The following is an 18,525-nucleotide window of genomic DNA, read 5'->3' as shown; positions in this document are numbered from 1 at the left end:
CTAATGTTGCAGCGTATTTATGCATCCCTGGCTTTCGAATGGTTTCTGTGGAGGTTAATCCAGAAAATGACCTCAGACACACAAAACTGTAGTGTTTTTTTTTCATTAAGTGACTTTAAAGATCTTGTGTCAAATTTTGTTAACATTTTCAAATTTCAAATGCCATAAAAACCTGAAAAAATTTATCTTGAAATCATTTGTTTACAGGTAAGTAATACCCCTAACTGTTCAAAATATTTGGATCAGTACGCCAATGTTAAGTGGAAAACAAATTCTTTACCTATTGATTGTACTGAATATACCTAAACCTTTGCATAATTTTGAGATAACTAATAATTAATGCCAAAAACCATCTTAAAAATTCATTTTGATTAAAACAGCGGTAACTACTATCGAAGTTTTTACTAGAGCTTTAGTTGCCAGAGAACAAATTACACCAATGGCATATATACAAAAGGTCTATGGTTCAGTGTTAATGTTTTAAGTTAATTTGTACCACTAGAAATTTATAACGAGAATGAATAATTTACAGTTAAATCTACTGAAAAATTAGTCAATTGCACCACTTAAAATCTAGAAACTATAATAAACATACAGATCTAGACATCCTGAAAATTTTATATCATTCTGTTATTAAATGTGATAAACTTCATGAACTTATAACTTTTTAAAATAATTAAGAACAATTTCATCTACAAATCTTTTGTTTTGACCAAAATTGAAAGCATCTTTATTTTTTTCTTCAGATTATAGTTGATTGGTTTTAAATGATGTCAGTCCTGACAAGACAGATTTTGCAGCTGTGTTCTAGATGTCATGCTCCCATTATTACATCAGTAAAATTCATTCATGAGTTTGACCGCAAAGGGGGATATAACCACAGGATTGAACGTCCGGTCAAGGAGCGGATAAAAGAGGGTTATGAAATTTTTAAAAAAGACATCAAGGTTTTTGGTGAAGAAATGAAAGACAAATGGAGAGAAGATAGAATGCTTATAGCAAATCATAATGATTATGAATATTTTTGGAAATTTGATGGTGCTAAAACTTTAGAACCCTGGGTAGTTACAGCTGACAGAGACAATTTAGAAGGCTTTAGTAAGGCTGAAATGGCCCTTAGTAAGAATAACAAGGCCTTATTTCATGGATATTTATCTCAAAGACTTCCTAAAGATGGCATCCTTACAAGTACTGGATATGCTAATATGAGGTCACCTCTCAAAACGGTAGGTTACATTTACTTCTAGAGGTAGAATTGTTTGTTCAGGATTTTGGTTTTTGAGTCAACACTGAAAATGGTAGTTTGTAATTTCATGTGAATAATAACTACAGACTTTCATATACATGTATATATATATTACAACTTTCTTACTTCAAAAAGTTAATATTAGAAATTATCTCCCCTTTTCTCTGCTGCAAACAAATAAATCACTTCTTTTTGTAGCGATACGGAAATTCTAATAACTTATGATGCATAACATTCTCCGCAGAATTTTCTATTGATATTTTTCCACTTTAAAATTCTATCTTATACTTGTATAGTAACAGATAAAGATTTAGAATGCACACTTTAATATAGTTTAATCTATTAGTCAGGGGTACTTCTTGTACATGTAATCTTTATTTACTTGAAGAAGTAAATAATAATATACTTATATAAGGAAATTATAATGTTTGAATAATCTCCCCTTAATTTTCTAAAAAATTTACTTGTATAAAGAATTTTTTTTTATAATCCCGAAAAATTCTCAAGTTTTGAGATGTGAAAACATGCCTTTAACAATTTTTCTCAGGTTAGCTCATAATTTTTCATTAGAGTTCAATGTTTCATCTCATTAATTCAACAAAGAAACTAATTGCGCAAAGATCTTAAGTATTTGTGCAAGGCCTTCAAAAATGCCCCTTGGGGGCTTGTAAATGAGCAGTGTTCTAAAGATAACAGACAAATGAGATTTTCATTGTCCATGAAATTACACTTAAATGATTAGTAAAGACATCTGCAAAGGACAGAATTAAAAATTCTATTAGAGCAAAGAAGTCCTAAGAAATTCAAGAAAAGAAGATAGGATGACTTTTTTACTTGTATAAGTTAAAAAATCTGAATGTCTAAGGGACATAACTAAGCCAAAAAATAATTTACCTATACAAGTAAATAAAATACACTTGTATAAGTAACCTACAAATTTACTTATATAAGCATATTAATATTTACCTCTTCAAGTAAATAAAAATTACTTGTACAAGTTGTACCCCTGACTGTTTATTGATATTGAATTTTTGTAATGGTTTACTTTTTTCTGTCCTCACGACCCATTAATTATTATTTCTTTTAATGAATATCATAAATTTGAATGATTTATTCACCTTTTTAAATCTGATACATTTTGGGTAATATTTTCAAGTAATCAGTTAACAACACTGAACATTCTAAACAATTGTCAGAATAATTTTATTTTTGAAGTACAAGCAGTTAAATAACACAGTGAAATTCCTTGAAAAACCAGTAAAAATTTAAAAAATGTCTGTCCTTTTAGATTTGGCACGGACCATTCATCTTTTGTGATTACCAGTACAATGCAGAATGAAACCTTCCATGATGTGTTGTCTATTAAGAACAATACCATAATGTACACAGTGAAACCTGTGCAAGTCAAAACCCTACTTTTCCATGGTGGGATTGCAGTACATTTATGAGTACAGGAGTCGGTTTCACAAAAAAACTTACAACTAAGATTGATCGTAAGTATACTGAATTGTTCATGACTTACGATCAATCTTAGTTGTAAGTTTTTTTGTGAAACCGACTCCTGATATCTCTTCCTCTGCCCATTTATCTCACTTAACCCTTCAGTACACTTATAAAGGGGTTGAAGTTAAAAATTACTCTTGGAGTTGATTTCTCATAGCAAATACAAGTGATTATGGATGTTTCATTCTGCAATATCTCTCTGTACAATTATATGCAATAGATATTGATGAAATGGGTGATGATAAATATATATTCTTATTATTTTTAGAGATCATTTCAAAGACAAGAATCGTATGATTGGAGTATGTTTACTCATCTGATATTACGAGTGAGGGGAGATGGACGACCATATCAGTTGTGTATATTAATGCATAGATATTTTGATGTTCAATGGTTTGACATGTACAATTACACATTGTTTACAAGAGGAGGTCCTTACTGGCAGATAGCTAAAGTAAGTTCAAACACATTGTTTACAAGAGGAGGTCCTTACTGGCAGATAGCTAAAGTAAGTTCAAACACATTGTTTACAAGAGGAGGCCCTTACTGGCAGATAGCTAAAGTAAGTTCAAACACATTGTTTACAAGAGGAGGTCCTTACTGGCAGATAGCTAAAGTAAGTTCAAACACATTGTTTACAAGAGGAGGTCCTTACTGGCAGATAGCTAAAGTAAGTTCAAACACATTGTTTACAAGAGGAGGTCCTTACTGGCAGATAGCTAAAGTAAGTTCAAACACATTGTTTACAAGAGGAGGTCCTTACTGGCAGATAGCTAAAGTAAGTTCAAACACAACATTTATCGAAAGGATAAAATCTCTAGCTTGATTGTTTTAGCTAAAGGTTGAATTACTAGCTTGTTTGTGTTGAAGTTTGTTGTTTTATTTTTTTTTGTGAGTACTTATTTTTCTGGATTAAGGAAAAATTGTATTTTTGTGGATATTTGATTTCGTGCTTTTTCAGAAGTTGGCATGCAAGCTTAAAGGAAATGTGCATTTCATTGAACATTTTAATTCGTGGTACGAAATTCACGATTTTTGGTATCCAATGAATAAAAATGAATCCACAGAATTTAATTTTATAAAAATAAGATTTGGTATGATTGCCAATGAGACACCTCTCCACCAGAGACCAAATGACACAAAAGTTAACAACTATAGGTCACTATACTGCCTTCAACAAATGAGTAAAACACATACCGCATAGAAAGCTATAAACATGATAAAAGGCCCTGAAATGACAAATATAAAACAATTCAAACAAGAAAACTAACGGCCTGATTTAATATGTTTTAACATTGTAGTATTCAGAATGTATCAAGTTACTTTGTGTTAAATTACTATGAATTTTGATATTCATGTGATGTTGTAATAATTGTGAAAAATTTAACAGAACGAATATCACTAAAATCAATTTTTGTATTTTTATTTCTCCACATACATGAACATGATGTAAGGCAGGCGCGTAGCAACCTGTACGCAAAAACGCAGTTGCGTACACATCGAAAATTTTACAAAAATAAAAATATTGTAAATCTAGTAAGAATAAATTGAAACTAAAGTAATAAATTAGATTAAAATCTATCATGGCAAACATGTTAATAATCACTTTGTAGCTGTATTCCGTTCCTGAAATTACTTTTCATTTACGAGCCAGCATCACGATTATGTTGCTGATGCAAACAATTAAAATGGTCGTTGAGGTGTCAGAAAACAATTCTATGCTTCCTTCGCCAGTGCTGACATCTTTTCTGAAGATTTCAAAATAACTGACGAAATAAAATATGACGTTCTCATGGACAAGGATTCATTCTCATGATTTTCCTGTGAGGTATGGATAGTCTTAATTACATGCGTCTTCATAACAGATTTTTTAAACAGTCCATTCAGACTTAATAAAATTGAGAATGAAAATTGGGAATTTGTCAAAGAGACAACAACCCGACCAAAGAGCAGAAAACAGCCCGAGGCCACCAATGGGTCTTCATCGCAGCGAGATAATCACACACCCAGAGTCAGGCTTCAGCTGGCCCCTAAACAAAAATGTGTACTAGTTCAGTGAAAATGGACGTCACACTGAACTCCGAAACATATAAATGAACTAAAATAAAAAAACATTAAAGACTAACAAAGGCCAGAGGCTACTGACTTGGGAAAGGCGCAAAAATGTGGCGAGGTTAAACATGTTTTGTGATATCTCAACCCTCCCCTTATACCTCTAGCCATTGTGGAATAAAAAAGCACACAGAAATACGCACATGCAGTAAAACTCAGTTTAAAAGAAGTCCGAGTTCGATGTCAGAAAAGGTAACAGAAGAAACTAAGCAAAATGACAATGATACATAAATTAACAAAGGAATACTATCAATTACTGACATACATGTACCAGCTCCAGACCTCATTTAAACTGATTGAAAGATTATGTCTTCATCATAAGAATATCAAGCACAATCCCTCCCGTTAGGGGTTTAGTATCATACCATCATTAAATATATGAGAAGAACATAACCCGTATCATGCCAACAACTGGTTTTAGAATAAAGTGTGTATTACCGATGCAAAGACCTTAGGTTTAACGTGGTGGTAAAGGGTAATTTTCGTGCATTGTGTTTGCCGTTGTTTTTTAATTTTAATTGATGATCAACGTGTTTTTTAATTTTTTTAGTTTTACGTTAGGTTGTGCAAGACGGGTGCCTCGTTCAAAGTGTTCCCCAAACTTGATTATACGTGCTTCGAGATTAAAAGTGCTTATTTTCCATACTTCGAGATTTAAAGTGCCTGTTTTCCGTGCTTGGTAAAATTAAAAGACTGTCAGCGTTTTGGAAGTTAATAAAAAGAAATTGGAAATAATTTGATGATTTTCCTTATAGATTTCAAGACTTCAAACGTATATATAGTATACTTGGCAGATAAAGGTTTCTAACCTATAATGTGCGTTCGTTATAGTACTTATTTTATCATGCAACGTTCATAGACGAAATTATTTCACGTTCACCGTGAAATTGTTATTCCTTCTTTGTATTTAACGTTTTTTCCGTGCAAGTACCTACCTTTACCACCCCTTTTAACCTTAACTAACTAGCAACGAATATTATTTTTAATTTAATTTAATCAAACTCAACCCACTACACATTAGGAAATCCAAATTCCTCAGCTGAAATTACTTGTTTTTCTCTAATTAATATTATTTTCTTCAAAAGTTGACTTGTTACTTATGAAAATAAGATTTCCATGAGGTAATTTTAAGCCCCAGGAAATTGCGAGAATGCAGGATTTTGCACCATTTACCCCAGAGTTTTTACCCCCTGCTGTTTGACTCCTGCGGCATTGAGTACACATCATATTGGCCTAGCTACGCCCCTGTAAGGTACATATATAAGCCTTTTTGTGTCCATTTCACTGGTACTTGGTAAAAATGGTAAAAAAAAACATTGAGATTGTCAAATAACTGCTGATGCGATTGTTTTGACTTGAGCATGTTGTGTGTAAGAGGTTATTGGTTCAAAACCAAGCCAAGACTATAAAATTGTCATTTGGAGTTTGAATACAGTGGCTTCATGTGGACTGCTCACTAAATTGTGAGCTAGCACATTAAAGTTTTGACCAAGGGTGTTTATCCAATATACAAAGCTGCATCACATTAATATTTAATGTTATATTTTCCACTGGACATTATGTATCAATATTCAATCGAAGAAACTTAAATTTAATTCCTTAGAGCATGTAGACTATAGAGTAAGACTAATTTCATATTTACCAAATATGGTGCTTCAATTCAAATAGAAAAAAAGTTTGTCAAATAAAAAATCTCACCTTTTTTTACGGCTTTGTGACAAGTATATACATCATATTTTCCTGACTTATTGTAGTTTTATTTCTGAGATAAAAATAGTTACATGGTAGTTGCAATATTTGTTCATAGAAATCAAGAAAACATTTGTATATAGTACAAATGTAGTAAGTTCTTGACCAAGAAAAATTATGGATAATTCAATATGCAAATCTTATTAGAGTTATTGATTGATAGTACAACCAAAACAAAATAAATTTAGTGTTATACATCTACTGTAATGTGGAAAATATTCATGAGGGGTTTATTTTTTTTCGCTAATTTCGAAATTAAGATTAATTCGCAAAAATATTTCCTCATTTTAATTTGATCTTTAATGAAGATTAGAGTCAAGCACAAGAAACATATGAAAATAAAACCTTGTGAATAGGTTAAGCCTTTGAAATCCTGAAATTTAATCTCCACGAAAAAAAAAGTCACTTTCCAATATGCAACTTTGATTGAATGTGTGAATGACAGCATATATATAGACTTATGTTTATTCTTTTACTTTTTTCAGATTCCTTTCTCAAAGTTTTTCTTGTCGCATAAAGGTAGAATATTAGATGAACAGAGGAAAATTGACTTAGATAATGTACGTAATTTTGGATTGACTCTTGCGGATAGTGTTGAAGGACCGTTTCAGTTAGAAGTGGATTATATTGGATTGATCAACGATGAGACTCACGTAGAAGAGTTTGCTTATGAAATGTATCGTCATGAATTTATTACATTGTGATTAAATTTTATTTATCTGTAATCAAAGTTTTACATTCAAAGTTTTAAGGATCTATTTAATTGATAGGCAGACATTTTTTGTAAATTCTGCATCATGTACAAAACTTCTGTTTTGGTCTGTATATTTCGTTATAAAAGGTACCAGTACCTATGAATATGCTACAATCCCAACATGTTGGCTGACTTAAAAAAAAATAACTCTTGTCACACAAAAACAAAACATATCATACACACTTAAATCAGTATCATAATTTTTGTCGAGCCTGCGACTTTTGTCGCAGAAAGCTCGACATAGGGATAGTGATCCGGCGGTAGCTGCTACGGGGGCTACGGCAGCAGCGTTAGCTAACTTCTTAAAAGCTTTATATTTTAGAAGGTGGAAGACCTGGATGCTTCATACTTTGTATATAGATGCCTTATGTTACAAAGTTTCCATCTGTCACATGTCAATTGTCCTTGACCTCATTTTCATGATTCAGTGACTACTTGAAAAAAAAGTTAAGATTTTTTGTAATGTTAATTTCTCTCTTATTATGAGTAATAGGATAACTATATGTTATGTGCATACCTTGCAAGGTCCTCATGCCCGTCAGACAGTTTTCACTTGACCTCGACCTCGTTTCATGGATCAGTGAACAAGGTTAAGTTTTGGGGGTCAAGTCCATATCTCAGATACTAGAAGCAATAAGTCTAGCATATTTGGTGTATGGAAGGACTGTAAGGTGTACATGTCCAATTGGCAGGTGTCATCTGACCTTGACCTCATTTTCATGGTTCAGTGGTTATAGTTAAGTTTTTGTGTTTTGGTCTGTTTTTCCTATACTGTATGCAATAGGTCTGATATATTTGGTGTATGGAATGATTGTATGGTGTACATGTCTAGCTGGCAGGTGTCTTCTGACCTTGACCTCATTTTCATGGTTCAGTGGTCAAAGTTAAGTTTTTGAGTTTTGGTCTTTTTTTCTAATACTATATGCAATAGGTCAACTATATTTGGTGTATGGAAATATTTTATGATGTACATGTCAGTCTTACAGGTTTTATTTGACCTTGACCTCATTGCTCAGTATTAAGTTTTTGTGTTTTGGTCTGATTTTCATGGTTCATTGGTCAATGTTTAGTTTTCTTAGTTAGTCTGTATCTTAGAAACTATAAGCAATAGGTCAACTATATTTGGTGTATTGAATGATTGTAAGGTGTACATGTATTTCTTGTATGGTTTATATGACCTTGACCTCATTTTCTTGGATCATGTTAAGTTTATGTGATACTTGTAGTAAAGCTTTATATTTAGGACTATCAACATAATATCAATGATTAGTAAAGAAGGCGAGACATTTCAGCGTGTGCACTCTTGTTAATATTAAAGACCATATGTTGACATTGGTTGTCCTGTTGTTGGTGTTCTGTCAGATGAGCAGTATATTTTTATGTTGGTGTGGTTCAAATAGACAGTCAGTATTAAATTAAATTATGAATAATGTTGTGGTTAGCATTGTTTATCATGTTTATGCAGACAAAGTCCATGCTAAATGCAACATTCTTTTATAAATATCAGATAATCTTAAAATAATGGCAGATATTATAAATTGTTTGTAAAATTAGCATTTATCTGGTATTTTGTATGTGCTTGCACAAGATCAAACTTTTGTTACCTGGTTCCCCATTTCTCTCCAGATGCAGTCCTGCTTTTTGTTTTAATTCCTGGCAGTTTACAAGAATTCTTACGTACAATCAACTTATGAAAGCATCATTCATGATTATGACAAACAATAATGCACAATTACTAATGAAAATCAATAGAATACTATGTAAAATTGCACTTTAGTTCATTATGCTCCCTAAAAAAAATTTGAGGCATATAGTAATAGCTTTTCTGCTTTTCTGCTCTTCGGTCGGGTTGTTGTCTCTTTGACACATTCCCCATTTCCATTCTCAATTTTATTGTTCATCCATGATTTCGTTTGACAGAAACATGTTTCTGGATGATAACTTGTGTATCCTTTGCTTGATTTATAAAAACTCCTATAAGGCGTCAATTCACAATTTTGTCAAATTTGACCTATTGGTAGATCTTATGTTGCTGAACGTTTTTGCTTATTGCAATTTTTCTCAAGCAGTTTCTGTAAAAAACACATAAAATAAGATAATATGTCTATCAAGAGCAATAACTCCTATAAGGGGTCAATTGTTGATTAGTCCATGTTGAGTTCCTTACAGATCATATTTTGTTGAACATTTGTACTATGGAAAGATTCTATTTATCAACTTTAGTTTCCTAAACATATCTTGTTGACTGCCCATGTAGATTAAGTGTCAGAAAAATATCATTTCTCAAAGGGTTCTGTGGAAACATGTGATATCATTGATGTGATGTATACGTATGTCATCTGATCAACATGAAATGATAAAATTGAAAATGGAAACGGGGAATGTGTCAAAGAGACAACAACCCTACCAAAGAGCAGAAAACAGCCCAATGCCAATTAAGGGTCATCAACACAGCGAGAAAATGAGAATACTTTAAAAACAGTCACGCAGTCATTCCTATTCATTTGGAAAATGTATGCTTTTTGTTATTGGAGAAATTTCACAATTGAGAGGCATGTTTAACTCTGAAATATAGAAATGACATGAGAAAATTTTGTCAGTGACTTTCCAAATATTTTTTTTGAACGTTTGGTTCAAATAGGTAATTCCAGATAAGATTATGAAAAAATGAGAGGTTAGACACAAAAAGATGACAGACCCAAAGGGATGACATTAGTTCCATGGTATTTCAAGGTGAGTGTATTCTATACACTTAAATGTTGCTCTAACCTGGATTCACTGAATACAATGAATTCTGCGGTATCATTCTATGACCATGTTATTAATTGTAATAATGTTTTATCTGAATTTTTTCACTACTTTTATAAAACCAGGTTCAATCCACCATTTTCTACATTTGAAAATGCCTGTACCAAGTCAGGAATATGACAGTTGTCCATTCGTTCGATGTGTTTTATCAATTGTTTTTGCCATTTGATTAGGGACTTTCCGTTTTGAATTTTCCTCGGAGTTCAGTATTTTTGTGATTTTACTTTTTAATATAGAAGCAAAAATAAAAGTCAAAATTAAATTTTGTCAAAAGTATATTTCATAAAATTTCAACAAATTATTTTTGGCGAAATATACCACATACAAAATCTGATGTAAATGTTATATAAACTGAATAACATATTTTTAAACAACCTCTAAATGATAATCAGAACTTATATAAAGATATACATTTCCCAGTATACTTATAATTACCAATTATTGTTTATATACATAAGTGTGGCATTCCCGTTACTGCAAAAATATAATTTAATAAATAATACAAAATCATTATTTGAGCTCTGTGGGATAGAAATTGATCTAATGCAAATGAATATCAATACATCTGTTATCCTATTTGAAATAAAATCTATGCAAAGTCTGTACCTGTTTGAAAAATGAGTTGTTATAAGAACCCTACAAAAGAGACCAAAATTCATCTTTCCTTTCGTATTTGAATGTTCAAAAATCAATCAAAGTCTAAAACATGTACATGTATATGTTCACTTGCATAAGGTCGATTTCTATCCAATGCAGCTCATTTTTTCCTTAAAATATTGTATTGAACAATTTACTGATGGGTTAGTCTGAAGTTGGTTAGCAAATGTTTTTTTTTAATCAGGTTTTCACGATTTTCTATTAAAGCACTTTCATTTAAAGCAGTAGTGACTTTTTTTTTATCTGAATGGAAATAAACTACCCCTTGCACATACTTCAAGGACTGAAGCAAATAAAGAACAAACAAAAACATGAAGTGATTTGAAATAATAATTGTGGAGAATTAAGACTCCCAGTATGAAACTAATTTTATGGTATCTGCATTATTGTTCTTTACAAAACTAAAGAAATTACTTCAAAATCTTAACTCATATTATACTACATGTATATTATATCATCCTTTCTTGAAAAATTATAATTTAAAAACAAAAGCACTTGGAGGCTTGAGTTTTAAATCTAATACATAGTAATTAAAACACCAAAGTTCTTGAGTCATGTAAATACTTTTTCCATGTCTAAGAAATTTAAAAATCGGAATAGCCTGATAATTGTACAGAAAATTTAATTCCCTTGATGTTTACACAACTGAATGTTATATATAACTGCTAAGTTTGGAAAAAAAATTCTAGGGTAAATATTACTACCTTTTTTGGGGAAAATTTCCATGTAATTTTGAACATAGAGTAAAAATTTAACTGAAGTGGCTTGGAAATGTCCATCAATAGAAATTCTGATGGCTGATGAAATACATAAAACTGATATTCATAGTAATTTAGAGTCATAAATATTTCACAAAATAGATATTGAACAAGAATGTGTCCATAGTACACAGATGCCCCAATTGCATTATCATTTTCTATGTTCAGTGGACCGTGAAATTGGGGTCAAAACTAATTTGGCATTAAAATTAAAAAGATCATATCTTAGGGAACATGTGTACTAAGTTTCAAGTTGATTGGACTTCAACTTCATCAAAAACTACCATGACCAAAAACTTTAAACTGAAGCCGGACAGACAGATGGACAGACGGATGAACAGACGGACGAACGGATGCACAGACCAGAAAACATAATGCCCCTACTACTATCGTAGGTGGGGCATAAAAACAATGCATTTAATGCTATTAAAAAGACTTTTCAAGCTCATGTGCGACTGGAACATAAAACTTTAAGATGTGTAGTTAAGGAGGTGATTGCCTCATATAAAAATGACCTTATACCTGGTAGAACATAACAAACAAATTAAATATAATAAACAAAACAACAATCAAAGAAAAATAAAACTTAAAATAAATATTCATAAATGAGAAATTTACAAAAAAAAATATTTTGGTAGACGAGATTCTTACAAAAATAACTTTGTGCCGAACAAAAACAATATAAACACAACTCTAATAATGCTTTCTCATAAATTAATAGCACTAATAATATTCAATTGACATCTTACATTTAAATACACAGATGTTTTGAAAAAAAAATTTCATTTCAACACAGTTTCAACTTGTTGAGCTGAAAAACAAATTCTATGTATATTTCATTGTTGATAAACCGAACTTGCAGCAGACAAAAATATTAAGATATTTAGAAGTTTGACTGATTAATCGTTGATGTTTAATGCCACTTTCAGCACACCTGGCTATAGCCTTATGTACATATATTATTGGTGCGGGAAGGTAGGGTCACTTTAGAGTTCTACTAAACTTTGTGAGGAAGCTGGGGCACTTAGAAAGAAATACAGAACTTAGGCAGGAAAACTGGCAATCCTAGTCATTTAAGATCACAGTCAAACACACCTTGCCAAAGAGGGACGAAAGATACCAGAGAGACAGTCAAACTCATAGATCGAAAACAAACTGACAACGCCATGGCCAAAAATAAAAAGACAATCAGACAAATAATAGAATAGATGACACAACATAAAAAACTAAAGACTAAGAAACACGAACCCCACCAAAAACTGGGGGTGATCTCAGGTGCTCCGGAAGGGTAAGCAGATCCTGCTCCACATGTGGCACCCGTCGTGTTACTTATGTTATTACAAATCCAGTAAATAGTCTAATTCGGTAGGTCACATGCCAAAGTGGGGTTCAAACCAGGCGGTGATCCACGATTTGATGTAAAATGGGGGCTCCTGAAAATTAGGACTAAAAAGACCATATTTCGACAAAAAATTGGCTGTAATTTTACCTATAAATTACATTTTTTTAGAGGGGCGCGCGTGGGGTGTGCCCCTGTTTGAATCTGTACCTACAAAATCCCAATCCAGTGTTGTCAGGCAAATGATTGAATTGAGAAGTCGATGTTGCATAAGTTATATATGATAATGACTAAAATCCCTAGTTAAATTGGTTTGTCCTTTGAATCATACAAACTTAACAGATTGTCACATGTGTTACTTGAATCATAAATACTTACATAACATAGTTCATATATTAATCTTATTAAGTACAACATAGTTTAATTTTAACTAAAAAATATCCACAAAATACATAAAATATAAGTATCTCACAAATATAAAAAATTAAGCCACAGCTTAATAAATTAAATAATGATAGAGATTCATATTTACCAGAACTAAAGGTTCTGTACTTAACAGAAAATGTTGTGTCATATTAATTTTTCTATAACTGTAGATTCATCATTATTCGTGGGATACCAATTTTTGAGGATTTTGTTGGTACAGCTTAACCTTGACTTTGAATGATCAATGAATTAAACATTTTCTATGCAGACTTTGGCAAAACCACAAAATCAAATACTCAAGAAAATGCAAGTTTTCCTCAATCCACAAAAGTTGGTACCCACGAAAATAAATGAATCCACTGTATAACTTTGTATTATTATCTTGGTATCTCTAGAAACCATAGTTATATCAGAACAGATTCCTTAACAAAAAGTTAACCTACAGTCTCTACATTTTATTACTTCCCATTATATTTTCAATAAAACATTCAAAAATATGAATTACATAAATATTTAAATTATAAATATGAACAAACTCCTGATTATTTAAATATGAATATCTAATAAGCAAATTGTAAAAATTAAGCAAAATCACATTGTTTATACTATCAACCATAAAAATCTAAAGAAAATTGATTTCTTTGGGTTTTGTACACTTAAATCGTAGAAAGTTTTTATCAAATTAATTTTAGTTTTACAAGACTAAAATAATGCAGTTAGGTCTATATCCCTAACCAGGGCTCTTAGGAGTTCGATAAATTGCACTAAATTTAATCTTGCATGGTACCAAGAAAATTGAACCACACAGGTGTATTTGAAAATATTAAAGGTTCTAAATAAGACACTAAACATTTACAAGTGTACAAAATGGATAAAGGAATAAATGAAAATTATACTATAACTGCCTTGCTGAAATGAATTAGGAACCCACATTGACCCATAAAACCCTAAGAATATCTTACAGAATAATCTAATAACTGAAAATCGGAAAAATGCATCTTCTTCCCATTTGTGAATCCAATTTCAGGATTTGTTCCTTTAAGTCATTTTGTGTTAATACAAAAATAAGATGTGGTATAATTAAAAATTAGACAACACTCCACCAGGGACCTGTCTAGATAAAAGTTAACCTCAACTCGCTGTCCTAAAAGCCTGATTTTGAATTGTCTTGGTCTGTTGTCAGTTTAGGCTCTCTGGGTTATTTTTATGATCTGAATAATAATAATATTACAAGTAACCTAAAGAGTGCTTCTTTCTTTTTTTTTTTGGGTGGAAAGGGGAGGGGAGGGGCTATTTGACTTATATATCAAGGGTTAAGTAAATAATTAGGAATGAAGTTCAGAATGGAGGTTGTAGAGAGCTTATTCCAAGACCACTCATAAATGATGTACTAGTCAAATGAATGAAATGTAATATAAAATGGAATTATGTTTACACGTAGCTTATGATGTTACCCCCAAATACATCATGGGAAATTATGCTAAATATAGAGATCCTGATATTAATTATATGGATTTCATTATAAAAAATAAGTACTTGTTAAGGGAGCTACCATTTGATTTTTATGGGGGGGGCTAGGATGAAAAATTTTGTCCTGCATTTTTTTTTAGTTGTAATCTCTGTCCTGCCTTTTTATTTTTCACTGTATTCTGTCCTGCCTTTTTTTTAAAAGTTTATCCTGATTTTTATTTACCTAAATTGTCATCCTGACTTTTTTTTTTGCAAGTGTCTCATCCTGCCTTTTTTTTTACTCAAAACTCCTGTCCTGCCTATTTTTTTCAAATTTCATCCTAGCCCCCCCATAAAAGTCAGATGGTAGCTCCCTAAGTTATTACACAAACAATTATATACAACACACAAAAACATCGGATATATTGCTCCACATTAATGTGGTTCCAATCATCAAATGAGAACCTTGATATTTTTCAAAGAAAAAGCTATGATTTTTTTTTTGCCTTCTATCTTATTGCAAGCAAAAAAAAAAGATGAACGATGAAATTAAAACAATACTGTAAATTCAATAATATTATAATTGTGAATCCTTGTCCTAATGCTGCGTTCACACGTAATTCGAATTCGAATTCGCATTAACTAATTCGAATTAGTTTAATTCGCATTCGAAACGTTTAACGTCCAAACGTAAATTCTAATTCGAATTGCAATGCGCGTCAAATTCGCTTTACTGTCCTAACGACGTTAACTTTTAATTTGTATTAACAAAAACGCATTTCTAATGCGAATTGGATAATGCGATTTAGCCAATTCGAATCAATTCGAATTAAAAAAGAAGAGTGTGTGAACGCGATTAGCGAATTCGATTCGCATTCGATTCGAATTCAATTCGAATTAAATGTACGTGTGAACGAGGCATGTGTCAAAAATTACAAACATTTTATGAAGGAAAATCACAACTAAACTTATGAATGCAAGTTTTTATTATTTCGAACTTGAAACTGTCTCATTTTTTGAGCTAATAAATACATCGTAATAATTTCCGATAGGTGATGGAATGTATTAATTATACCTGTAGATAATTCTATTCCATTTTCAAATTCAATTTATGAACTTTTATCTCTTTTACATTTGCAAAATTCTGCCTTTATCTATAAAGCATACTGCAAGTTTGCTGTAAATAAAATATTTTCTAAGAAAAAGAATTTAATTGGATTAATGTGTTTTGACGTTGAAGCAATTTTACATTATTCAATTTAAATCAACCACAGATGTCAAAATATTTTGATATGTAAAGATATCACAATCATATGAATATGGGTATGGAATTTATTTCAAATACTGTGGATTCGTTATTATTCGTGGGATACCAACTTTCGTGGATTTCTTGGGTATAGGTCAACCATGAATTTCAATGCTTGATGAAGTAGTATAAATTTTCTATAGTCTTACAGACTTTGGCAAAACCAAGAAATCAAATATCCACGAAAATACAATGTTTCCTCAATCCATGAAAATTGGTACCATTAAAATGAATGAATCGACAGTAGAAACAAATATTGTGGTCATTTAATAATTATTACCCAATGATCACATAGCAATATCATGAATATATAACTCTAAACAAAGTCACATGACTACAACACATATATCATGTTTCGATGATCATTTAAATCGACTATATGTGTGTATAAGAACACTGAAGATTATAAGGTGACCTCTGGATGTCTACTTCAAGTGTTTGATTGTCTTGTTGCTGCACTATATGTAGACGTTTATCCCCACATCTCCTTTCATTTGCATTTTTTTCAAAATTCAGTTCTAACTTTCTAACGAGACACCCTTCTTTCACTTTGTAAACAAAGCCATGTGTTGTGCAATTTAATGAAGAACTGAGCAGAGGGAAGGACATTATGACAAATATAGGGGTACCCATGTTAAAATGAGCAAAGAGCATGAAGTGAAAGAACTATTTCTTACATTTAATTGCAGCAATTTCTAATCTCATACTTTTTACTTTTATTACTTTTTGGGAAGAAAACATTAACACTCAGTCCCTCATGGTCTCCTTTATATTCTATAAGGTTCAAATTTCCACAAATTATACTATTGTTATTTAATATATTTGGTGGATTAATTACCACCCTGACAAATTGACGATTTTTATGTTCAAAAGATGTACCTTGGCAATGTAAGGCATGTGTACTGAATAAGGCAAAACTTACTTATTAATATATACAACAGTTAATATTTAAAGCCTTAATAACCCTGTGTACATATATAGATGGAAAAATACCAAATATTGATATAGATCAAGAGATAGCATAAATACTACAAAGTAAATACCTTGCAGTTAAGTAAATATTGATTGTTTACAGATCAAGTCATCCATATAAAGTTATTTTTAAACTTTCTACCTACATGTGTATTTTTCTACCAGAAGCCCATAATGATCAAATTAATTTTACAATATAGACCACTTTAACATATAGCTATGCTTCATTGATTTACCTTTAGAATTAACAATATTTACATAATATCATTTTACATTTTTCCCCTATATCATGTATATATTTGTTTATAAGGTTTAATACATGATTTTATATATCGGCATACTTTTATCATCACTTAAATATTCATATTGTTGTGTAAATAAATTTGTAATGCTGCAAAAATTGACTTTGTTTTGATTATTTAAAAACCTCTACATTTTAAACCCACTGTTGTATTTATCACATAAATTTCCCTATTATTTTTCGTATTTCAATCATGAAATCGTTGAACCATGTAATTTTGTCCATCCTCTTTATCAAATCCAAACTGTTTGTAAAACTTCACCATCCCGTCTAGACATTCTAATGACAATTTATAACAGTCTATCTTCTGACACAAAATTGTTAATACGTCCAATAACCTGCAATGGATAAAAATATAATTTCAGCTGAATACCTAGAAAGCACTTTTATTTCTACATTTTTCATTCTAGTAGATTTGATCATACTTTTTATTCGGAAATTAAAACAAATCTTCAATTGATGATTGAAATGTGATATTAATTAATGCTACTCACTCTGAGACCAATGCTATAAGTAATAAAGATTTATTAAGATGTTTTTCAAAATTTGTGATTTTTTTAACAAATAGTTCATTACTACAAATGAACTATATTATATATAAAAATATTAATTTTCGTGAACCATTTAGGTCATGGAAATTCCATTTTATGCCATCAGTAAGGAGAGTTGTACAAATATTGTGAATACACAGAACCCCGATCCAATTCATCTTTTGCTAAAAGTATTTATTATTTTCTGTTTTGTATCTCCTAACATCATTCCATCTTTCTCTAATTTCGATTAAAATATGCCAAAACCTGCAGTAAAAATAGATGTATGCCCCAAATAAACATTCCCCGATTGGTTGAACTACTATGGCCTCGATGTAAAGCACACGCTTCCCAAGAGTAAGGAGAGTTGTACAAATAATGTGTATACACAGACCCCCGATCCAATTTATCTTTTGCTAAAAGTGTTCATCATTTTCTGTTTTGTATCTACCAACAACATTCCATTTTTCTATAATCCCAATTTAAACATGTCAAAACCTGCAGTAAAAATAGATGTATGCTCCAAGTAAACATTCCCCAATTGGTTGAAAAGCTGTGGCCTCGATGTAAAGCAAAGCAAGCACACGCAAAAATTTCCGTTAATATGTTAAACTT

The 18,525-nt window shown here is 31.2% G+C and overlaps 2 protein-coding genes across 4 annotated transcripts in view; one reads left to right on the top strand and one right to left on the bottom strand.

Annotated features, from left to right (window-relative positions):
* Nucleotides 1-752: 752 nt before the first annotated feature.
* Nucleotides 753-8,799, top strand: LOC127739322 (complex I intermediate-associated protein 30, mitochondrial-like). Of its 3 annotated transcripts, XM_052250998.1 has the most exons (4): nucleotides 753-1,226; nucleotides 3,018-3,180; nucleotides 3,289-3,365; nucleotides 7,096-8,799. In XM_052250998.1, exons 1-4 carry the CDS (start codon nucleotides 768-770, stop codon nucleotides 7,312-7,314), a joined length of 918 nt encoding a protein of 305 aa, XP_052106958.1. In that variant the 5' UTR covers nucleotides 753-767; the 3' UTR covers nucleotides 7,315-8,799. The 3 variants fall into 3 exon arrangements, with proteins under 3 accessions (XP_052106958.1, XP_052106959.1, XP_052106957.1); XM_052250999.1 differs by lacking the exon at nucleotides 3,289-3,365 and having other exon boundaries at nucleotides 3,018-3,203; XM_052250997.1 differs by lacking the exon at nucleotides 3,289-3,365 and having other exon boundaries at nucleotides 3,018-3,257.
* A 1,630-nt stretch (nucleotides 8,800-10,429) lies between these two features.
* Nucleotides 10,430-18,525, bottom strand: part of LOC127739324 (glucosamine 6-phosphate N-acetyltransferase-like) — a 31,449-nt gene continuing 23,353 nt past the window's right edge. Inside the window, exon 6 of the mRNA XM_052251000.1 lies at nucleotides 10,430-17,718. Within this exon, the coding sequence (XP_052106960.1) occupies nucleotides 17,568-17,718 (151 nt within the window). The 3' untranslated portion in view covers nucleotides 10,430-17,567. The remainder of the gene's footprint in view (nucleotides 17,719-18,525) is intronic.

This window comes from Mytilus californianus, unplaced genomic scaffold (genome assembly GCF_021869535.1).
Source record: "Mytilus californianus isolate M0D057914Y unplaced genomic scaffold, xbMytCali1.0.p SCAF_4, whole genome shotgun sequence".
Classification (NCBI taxonomy): Eukaryota; Metazoa; Mollusca; class Bivalvia; order Mytilida; family Mytilidae; genus Mytilus; species Mytilus californianus.
This window is presented reverse-complemented; position numbering and strand designations above follow the sequence as displayed.